Source organism: Lactuca sativa, chromosome 3 (assembly GCF_002870075.4).
Source record: "Lactuca sativa cultivar Salinas chromosome 3, Lsat_Salinas_v11, whole genome shotgun sequence".
In the NCBI taxonomy this organism is placed as follows: Eukaryota; Viridiplantae; Streptophyta; class Magnoliopsida; order Asterales; family Asteraceae; genus Lactuca; species Lactuca sativa.
In genome coordinates this window covers 265,926,277-265,936,940 of record NC_056625.2, presented here as the reverse complement: position 1 = coordinate 265,936,940, position 10,664 = coordinate 265,926,277, and the positions used below count along the sequence as shown (strand labels likewise).

The following is a 10,664-nucleotide window of genomic DNA, read 5'->3' as shown; positions in this document are numbered from 1 at the left end:
ACATAAAAAGGCAATCATAATGATAGTAGGAGATACGGTTGATCCTAGTTGTGATGAGATGTGTCCTAGGGTGATGAAATCACATGCCAAAATGTTGTGCCACAAGATTAGCCATCTTAATCATCTCCCTGATGACCTCGTCCCTCTAGCGTTCTGCCCGTACAGCTCGGGCCTCTACTGCTAATAGTTGTTGCCTAAGAGCAGTAGCCTCCTCTTCCAAGGAGCGGGTCCTATTGATGGGGTCCCTCGGTGGTACGGGGTGATCCTAACTCACCTTTGTAGTAGGAGGTTCGTTGGGGACTTTATCAGTGCCCCTGTCTTCCTCCGTGAGCTCATCGGTTTCACCAAACTCGTAGTCGGTCTCCATGTACTCCTCAGGCCCAATACCAAAGGTTGCCTCCTATCCTATCACGGGGTCTTCCTCGATCTCTCCATGGGCCACTAGGTTCTGATAGAAAAGAACGCCCTGGTGTGATTCATCCATGGCGACTGCGCATGAAACAGGGAGTGAGAAGTGGGTAAAAGGGGGGTATGTGCAATAAGTTTTCCAAAAATACTCCTATAGTATTTTTAATTGTTTAAGTTTGAGTTTCTTAGAGTTATTGGAAATGAGGTAAGCTTATAGATCCATTTTCCCGCCATGATTACTCCCAAACACATGTTGGTCATATTTTGAATAAATATAGTTGATCAGGCTATATTTATCCCCAATATGACTACATAACTGTCCGGGTTTAAGCACAGTGTTCAATTTCCTCCAGAGGCTTTTAGTGTTATAGTTTTTAATGTATACCTAGGAATCATTTTATTCAGAGTGTTTTAGTCCCATTATATTTCTACATGCATATCAAGTATGATTAGATATGTCAGTTCACTATAAACAATGCTCTGATACCAATCTGTCACACCCCCAAACCAGATGGTGGAAACGCTCGGGGCTTGTGCGTGACTTCATCTTATAGTATCATCATAGTGTATATAATTGAAACAAGACAACAACATCATCATACATATCAAAATACAACCAGCATTGTTTACATCAAGTATAATATCATAAGTTACATTCCAAAAAAAAAAATTCAACGTATGATGATAACGAAAATACAACAAATTCCACATTCCCTGCTGACCTTTCCGCGTAATGGTTCCCTGAGAATACAAGTCATTTTGAAATCGTCAACATATATAATGTTGGTGAGCTCATAAGCATGTTTGAATAAAAAGTTTCGAATTGTTAGTAAAATACCCGAAAATCAGATATTTACTGAAAAATGGCTTGAACGTGATGTGACAAAATCAAGTATCAATGCATGTGTGTTTTCTGTTTTCTGGAGTGTATATAAAAATGTAATCCGGTTAAAAACATTGTATTTTCTGTTGTAAATAGAATGTATTGTTTAATGGTTTATTTTCCCTAGAAAATCCTATATTTTCTGTTTATAAAAAAATGTTGTGGTATGATACTCACTTTGCTTTGAAGTTCACGGTTTGATGAAGAGATGGAAAGAGATGATGTGATTCTCGGCCCTAGCAAGCTCCTTGAGATGATTTTTGAACTTAGATGGTCCTAGTGAAGTATGAGCCACAGTTTGGAGCAAATGAGTAACAAGTTCTAACAAAATTGTGAAGTTAAACTTGCTTGAGTAACAGTAAATTACCAATTATGGATGAGGACTTGATGCAAACTTCTTAGAAGCACCCTCCAAAGGTCACAAAACTTTTGAAGAGTAAAGAGGAGCTCTTAAGAGAGTCTTGAAAGTGTTTGAAAGAGAATGGGAGGTGGTGGGAGGGTGTGTTCGGCCGAGAGGTAGAAGAAGAGAGGGAGAAGAGATTAGGAATTTTTCATGAACGATAATAGATCTTCTTGCGGGGAGGGAAAACGCAGCTGGAGGCGATGTCGCTGTTGTACGTCGATGAGAGCAAAGGTCGAGGAGGCGAGGTGTTGAGACGAACAGAAAAAGAGCGACAAGCTAGGGCATTTCTGTCTTTATTATTTTCAGACGCGCCTTCAAGTCTGAAATTTTAAGAGTCATTTAATAAATTCAGAGGTAGAAAATAAAAGGCTGCCAAACATACCAAATTTGAACTTTTACGAGGCTGCCTCTTAAATTTTCAATTAAGAGGTAAACAAACGGGCCCTTAGAAACTTTTACCCTTGTTGTTGCAAAACGATTCGGCATTAGAAGTTGATAACTAGGTGTGTTTTTGTTTTCTTGGTTGTTTTTTCTCATTAACATTGTTTTAGAAGTTCAAAATAATATGTTGCATTGAAAATATTTATCTTGTACCGAGAAAATGAAAAATATAGAGATCTAAATAAGTAATACTATTATAAAAACCATCTATGGGTGAATTTATAACCAGGGATTCATTTGAAAAAACGATCTAAAGTGATATCTTTCTATGGGTGAAAATATTTATTATTTCTCTTTACACCTCATTTTTATATTTTGCCAGGGGTCTCAAATAGGCTTGGACCGGCCTATTCACTACTATCATGTACGTAGTTTGTTGGAGTATTTAGATTTTGGAAATTTGGAAACGTACTTTCTCTTTAAAATCTGGAGAACACTCCATCAAAAACGGATGAAGAAGTTAAAATTATTATATTTGCGTGATTAAACACATGAATTGATGTAATTTAGACTGAAATTTGGAGTCTCCACTTCCCATTTTTGAGTTTGTATATGTATCTTCATCTGGCTTCTTGCTACTCCTACTTTTAGAAAATCTATCCTTTAAAAGAAATCGATATGCTAATTCATAAAAGACTTCTGTTAGATCTCATTAAAATTGTTTTTGCCCATTTAATATCAATACAAGTTTGTTGGTCGACCAGGATGGCTGGATCGATCCATAAAACTATATATATGGTAAAATAATTATATTATAACGTTACGCTCTCCATTTGATCGAGATATAATTTACTAAAAAATGCGACAAGCATGATCTTAAACATCATCATGATCAAAACAATGATACCCAATATCCACGAAAAAAAACAGTATCTTGAGAACATAACATAGAACCTAACCATGTAACGCACAAACTATAAGATATATCAGGATCATATATTGCAGGTTCAACAAGATGATATGAATCCAGTCATAGCTCTCTTCTGGACTTCATAAAAAACGTTGAAGGTTTAAAATTTGTTGAAAATGTCCTGACCTACTTGGGTATGCTAGTTAGAGCCTCAAAATTAAGCTAAGAATACCCAAGTCGAAGTTCCAAATCTAAATCATCAAACTTCGAGTCTACAAACGAACCATTCTCTGGCTTCTTGACAATCAGACTCTCTTCTTCATGACAAAAATCATAAAAGCCATCAACTGTTAGGTCTGATTTTTGCAATCTCATGGCAGTGAAATTTGCTCTTGCTGAAGGACATAGTTTATTAAACCTAGGAGCAGAGAATGCAAGAGAAGACGAATAAGTTTGTACCGAAGAAGGGGATCGGAGCATTGATGGAAACGATGCTGTCTTTAATGCAAAAGTCGTTGACATGTTAGGGTTAGGGTTAGGGTTTCGATCAAGGTTTAGGTGTGCAGGAAGAAAACCAAGATACTTTGGGGGAGTTATTTGTCTAAGTCTCGCTTTTTCTCTCCTATGAACGTTCATGTGACCACCAAGTGCTTGAGCAGATCGAAACTCTCTTTTACAGAAAGTACACGTGTATGATCTGGGAGGCCATGGAAACTCACCAAGCAAATCTCCTCCGTCAAGAAATTTTGCTTGACCAGTGCTACTTTCCAAGCAAGAATCTACCAGAGCTTTCTTGTCTTTTATATTAATGGTTTTATTTGTTGCTCTCCCTCCAGTTTTGTAGTCTTTTGGCATATTACTTTCACTCATACTTCCATTTTCCTCCATTCTTGCGCTCGGATCTTGCCTCAAAAGACCAAAAAAGCACCGGAAGATCGAGAGAAAAAGGGAGAAGGGTGATCAAATATGATGCAAGAAGATGGAAGTTCCATCGGAGGGGAAAAGAGGGTTGGGAGGTCTAGTTCCTTATGTTTGATGACTAGATACTATAAATGGAAATCCTCGTCTGGGCCAGGGGGCTACCTTTTAGTACTATCTGGCTGGTGTTTCAGTCTTCTCTACGAAATATTTGTTCCAATTCCCTATGCAAAATTTTCATTTACGTTATTGTTTTTTTTTTCATTAGATTCTTAAAAGATTATTTGGTGAATCTTTTTAATTAAAAATGTTTAATAGTCATGATTTTCAAACTTTTTATGAGGAAATAGCAAAAAAAAAAAAAAATAAGGAAAATAACCCAAATAGTCACAATTTGCGGTAGATGATCATTTGTTGATGCCATCAATAAAGTTTTTCTTTTTTTTTCTTAGACCATACGGTATGGTATGGGGGATTTTTGGTCGCGTTATGACTGAGGTGGCGGCCATAACGCCTTCTTAACACAATTAACACGACCCCTCTTCTTGTTAAGAGGGTGTTATGTTATATCTAGTGGTAATGAAAACGAGATAAAATATTTATTTTCATTGGCTATTCCTTCATCCTCCAATCAATTTTTTTTTCTTTTTCCTTCTCTCTCGTCTTAACACCATGTTATAACATGGAAACACCACCCCTACTTCTTATAACATGTTGAAAAGTGAGGTGACAATATTTGACTTCATAACACCGTTACCCATACCTAATACTCTTTATACTCAAAACGACGTTTTGAGAGTTGATGACTACGAAAACCTCTATTACGGATTTTTGTTGTTTTTTCTTATGAAAATCCGTTTTAATTTCTCCTAACAATAGTAAAAAAATGACCTACGGACACACAATAAAAGTGTAACCATATGTATATAGTGATATTTTATTTTCTCACTGAAAGTGTGACGGAAGGTGATGTCATCATATTGATCTTATGGTCACTTTAAAATGTAGTGTCCGTATGATATGATAACATGTGGCCGTATTATAAAAGTGTGGCAAATGGATAGGGAATTTTATTCCTAAAATCAATCATTTTATCCAATATTGTGGCGTTAAACCGTCAGTAGACATATTTAATTAGTAATTGTAGTGATCGTATTTCACCAACTCGCAACATGCATGTTGTTTTAGTGTGGTTTTTTTCTAATATATTGTCACACGGTTTAAAGTTTATTAAAAATATTAGGTATCTTTTGCAAACATGTAATTACGGTGAGTATGACCATATTCACTAAATGGTCACATGTAATTAATTTCATAAGTGGCGGTTTGCTAATAATTAGTCACAAAAATAATCGAATTTGGTGATTATTGTCTATCGTATAGAGACACACAATTAAGTGAAACACAATCATAAGTATTATAAAGACACACATTTTATGAAAATTAAGGACTATTGGGATATCGTATAAAGATTATTGGGTATCTTTTAAAAACATGTAACTACGGTGAACATGATCATGTTTGCTAAATGGTCACATGTAATTAATTTTATAAGTGACGATTTGCTTATAATTAGTCATAAAAACAATCAATTATGATATTTATTTGTCACATTAATTTTTTTATGTTGTTACCGTTTAACTTATCATCACAAAAAATTTAGAAAAAACATGATTTTAAAACAATTGTAGACGATGATTACTTTAGATTATGGCTATTGTTAACCATTTAGCCACATGTCAAAAATAATGTAAAGTCGTCATTGTATAATTTTAGAGATATTGAAAAACTATAAAACATTATCAAATTTATATTAAAGCCACAATAATTCAGTTTTTATTATTACTTTTTCTATATTGTAGGCAAATAAATAGAATATAAATTAAAGTATCCAAAACCCAACAATATGAAATAATATCAAAATTTAGAATTCGATATTATTAATAATTGAGATCCAAATTCATACATTAAATTCGTAATTAAAATACCAAAAAAAATTTGTACTAATTGCAAGTATTAAGATATGGTAAATAAAGCAAAAACGTCATAAACTAAAAACTAGACATAACTAAGCATTCATCTTGTTGGTATTGTTCATTGTCTTCATGAGAATGACATCAGATGATATAGGAGTTGGTTTCTGTTTCTTTGAGTTTTAAAGTTCAATGTCTAGAAGTGATATCATATATTTTGTACATATACCAACAACATTGAAATAAAAAATTAGTACATTAAAAACTTAGTAGAGTAATTTATGAAGCAGAAAAAACTGTAATGCACAAAGAAGTTAACATAAACAAACCTTTGAATCAGCTTTCACAAGGTATTTTCACCATGGAACAAAACTTTTATATGTATGCTCAATTGTTTTGAATTCTGCAGTTTCATGGGGTAGAAATGAATCTTTTTTACCAATTCAGCAATGGACACTTTATAGCAATCATCTTATAGAGGAGCTCCAAGAATGAATTGTCTTTCTGATGATAAGTGAACGGTATCACAAACAATGATGTTCCTATTATCCGGATATCATAGACTACAATTGATTGGCTATAATGATATGTAATATTAGAATCAGAAAAAAATAAAGAAATGTATATTCTGCATGTAAAAAACAATGACATGGTGAAGGGGATTTTTTGGTGAAACTGTTGGTATCTCAAGATTGATAGTGGAAATCTTAGACTCAACAGCTTTTCTGATGCCTTTTTTATTTGACTAATATAAATATTTAAGACATATATGTAAAATTATATTTTAATATAAAAGAGAATTTAAAAGTAATGAAAACTATAGAGTAAGTACCTACTGGTATTGCGGATTTCAGGGAAGACAATGGTGTATCAGGAGTTATATTCGCAGATTTAGTTTGAATTGTTTTCTTGGTGTTTTTTCCAATTACCTTATAAATAAGTTAAAGTCTCAAATGAAAAAAATAGAAATTAGCACAAAAAATATAACAATGATAAAAACACAAATGCAAAAGGACTTGAATACTTGTGTCCTTCTATAATGTTGTTTTTGGCCAATCATAATAATTATCTCAAAATGAGATTTCACTCTCTACAAGCATTAAAATAATTGTCTTGCACTTCCATGAATCACATTTATGTATAAACATTCAAAACCCAACAATTTACCTCAATCATACATACATACAGCTTTAAACTTCAAACACAACAACTGTATTAACATATAAAAATATATTATATATAGAAAAAAAATTGAATAATGCCTCTGAATGTTAAGTAAAGTAGAGGGATAAGGCTGACATTTCCCTGAATCTTCACCACTATCAACCCCATACTATCATTTGTAGCAATGTGCTCTTACCTCAATCTATAGCAAATTAGATTCAATTGCTTTCCTATAGGCCTCAAGTACACTAGGTGGAACTGTATAAAAGAGGTTCTCCTGAATTACATGAAAACATGGTTCTGATGAAACTAGTTAAACAATAAGGTATTATTGTGGGCATAGTTTCTCAATATAGAGCATTGTGTTTGTGTAGCAATAGTATATAGTACGAAAAACTGAAAAACATAGTGAAATGTTATGTAATAGTAATTGCAACGTGATGTGTAAAGGTACCAAGTTTTAGTATGATTTCTTTGGTGAATTCGTGTCAAACAAGTATGAAGCCAGACAGATAGAGAAATGGTAAAAATAAGGACGCATACCTGTTGGGAAAGAGATGGTCAAGAATACCAGGTACGAGGTAGATCAACGACTACACAACTACTGGAGATGGCGGTATAGGGCACAGAACAATGTCAATAATGGTCGCCTAGATCATTCGTGTAGTAGAAAACGCATAGAGATGGTCGAGAATACTATGGTGCCGTACGGCAACGGTGACACGAGTGACAACCGAAGACGGTGGCGTGGGATATGGATCGATTGTCGATAGCAGACGTTTGGATCGATGGTGTAATGGAGAATGCAGAGGTGATTGGAATTTCCGATATCCCTCATTCCCTAAGGGTTTCAACATTGAAGTTAATTGATATTAGGTTTAAAGAGGAAGGAATAACTAAATCTAAATTTTTTCGGGTAGAGGGAATCCGAAACTTTTGAAATGGAAGAACCAGGGAATAAACTAAAAATGAAATTTTAATATTTCTATAAAAATTGAAAATAAATGATTTTATATTTTTTTATTTTTCTATTTTTTTGAACGGTAACTTCCATAACTAGGGTTTCCGGACCGATTTTAATTTTTTCATAAAATTGAGAATAATTTTTTTCATTGATAATATTATCCATTGTTTTTATTATTTAAAAGAGAATATATATGTTTTTATTTCTATCATGAAATTAAAATCAAATATATAATTATTTTGTTTTAAGTTTTTTATCCATACGTATGTGTGTAAGTGTAAACCAGTCTATTTAAGGCCAAGCCATATCCATAAGCCATAAGCTCTAATTTATAATCCTTGAGACATAAGACCTAAATCCTAAGAATAAGCCATAAACCCTACTCCATAAGCCTTAATCCCTAAGTTGTAAGTCATAAGCCATAAGCCATAAGCTATAAGCCATAAGGACTAAGGACTAATGACTAAGCTAACTATAATTCATAAGCTCTACACCTTAAGCTTCAAGCAATATGACTTTAGCCATAAGCTATAATCCCTAATTTATAAGCCTTAAACGATAAGCCATAAGGACTATGGTTTGTGGTTTAAGAATTATGGCTTATCACTTAAGATTTATGGTTTATACTTTATGGCTTAAGAATTGTATTTTTTGGATTATGGCTTGAGACGTATGGATTATGGCTTATGATATAAGTCATAATCCATAAGCCATATGCATTAAACTTTAAGCCCTAATCCATAAACTATAAGCCACAAGCCTTAACTCCTAAGCTATAAGCCGTCAAACATATATCATAAGATATTTCATATGAAATAGGCATGAAGCCCCAAGTCATATGGCATAATCCATAAGCCTTAAGCCTTATGCCCTTCTCTCTTACTCATAGGCCATACGACTAAGACCTAAGCATAAGCCTAAGTCATGACCCTTGAGCCATAAGCTATATGTCATACGCCACCTATCCATACCCACAAACCCACACATACACCATACCCTATTACAAATCGATATATCCACCTACCCTACCCAAACCCAACTTTACATACATGTATACCCCCACTAATACCCATACACAATCTTCCCATATCTGCCAAAGCACGCCCACCTACACCTATACCCAACACCTACCTTATACAGGCCACCTCCACACATGCCACCACAACCAACCACCTTCACCTACAAACCCACACCAACACCCTACCATACCCCACTCTAACCTATCCCAAATCCCTATATCCACCCACCTCAGCCCCACTCATGTTGGCGGTGGGTAGTTATAGTGGGTTATAGGTTGTGGTGATGGGTGGTTGGTAGGGATGGTGGGTGGATAGTTGTTAGTGGTGGTTAGAGGTTTATGGGTGGTGGGTGGAAGCGGATGCTTGTTGGTGGTGGTGATGGTGTGTGATGGTGGTGAGGGTGACGGTGTGGTGATGAGTGGTAGGTAGTGATGGCGGTTGGCGGTGGGTGGTTATGGTTGGTGGCTGGTGATTTGTTGGTGGTGGGTTTTTTAATTGTTTTTAACTATTTTTTTATTTATATGATATTATTTATTAGTTTTTGATTTAATTACAAAAATATCACCTGACAAATGTAACATCCCGTTTATTGAGTAAATGAGAAGAAAAAGATTTATAAATGAATAATAATCCTAGAATAAATAATATTTATCAGGGTGATGGTGTTGGGGAGCTAATTGATATAATTTTTGGAGTTTAGGGTTAAAAGAGTAAGTTATGGATTTAAATTGAGAAGGGTTACAGAAGTCAGGGTGTGTATGGTAAGTTTCGGACCTGATTTGAAAGGAGTCTATAGAATTAGGGGTTAAAGGGTAACTTTTGGAATTGCATTGAAAATAAATTAGTGGGGAGGGACCAAAAGTGTTTAAGTTGCATCATAGTTTGGGAGGAACACGGGTTAATCTCGTATTCTTGTTTTCCTTTTGTTCGGATGGGATTAGGAACCCTAGCGCTACACTATTGCATATCGGCCGCCACCATGCCTTCGAAGCACATTCAGCCATCGCGAGTGAGTCCTTAGCCGCCACCCATCATCTCCATCACTATTCCAATCAGGCGATGTGCTGCCTACTGCCACATTTTGTGCGCCGCCTCATACTGCTGCCGAGAACGGGACGTGAAGCCGGAGGGAAACCGCTGAGGGCCGTGATCCACGACATGTACATCGTGCGTGAGCCGGGAGCCATCGTAATTGCTCAATAAGTCCAACCACAATCTGTTTCCTCTTCCTTTCACTATTTGTTTCGTATATGGCGTTTTGACCGCCGACGGTGGTCGCTAGTGGCCAAGGGTCGCCACTGCTATGACATTAATTGTCGTCTGCCACCTGTGAGGCTGATTTGGTTATGTTTGTGTGCTCAAATCACATCTGTGAGCATGTTTATGTGTTTGCATAATTAAAAATCAAAGAGACCGCCACCGCCACCACTTCAAGGTGGTGGCTGCCACCCATTTCGTTTTTCTGCCACCATTGGCCGCCACCAGTCTTCGTGTTTGGTGGTTGTGGGTGTGTGTATTCTATATGGGAGGTCATTTATGCACTTTTTGGACAGGAACCATCACCACCGCCATTAGAAATGGTGGCTGCCGCCAACTCGCCGCCATGACCACCACTACCTGGGGTGGTAATGGGTGGTGCTT

At 35.7% G+C, this 10,664-nt stretch overlaps 1 protein-coding gene across 1 annotated transcript; it reads right to left on the bottom strand.

Annotated features, from left to right (window-relative positions):
- Positions 1 to 3,072: 3,072 nt before the first annotated feature.
- Positions 3,073 to 3,873, bottom strand: LOC111919123 (zinc finger protein 11). Its single transcript, XM_023914735.2, has one exon. The coding sequence runs from the start codon at positions 3,871 to 3,873 to the stop codon at positions 3,208 to 3,210; it is 666 nt and encodes a 221-aa protein (XP_023770503.1). The 3' UTR covers positions 3,073 to 3,207.
- Positions 3,874 to 10,664: the final 6,791 nt, after the last annotated feature.

Excerpts from the sequence above, each read along its gene's own strand:
- LOC111919123 (XM_023914735.2), bottom strand. The coding sequence starts at position 3,873 with ATGGAGGAAAATGGAAGTATGAGTGAAAGTAATATGCCAAAAGACTAC.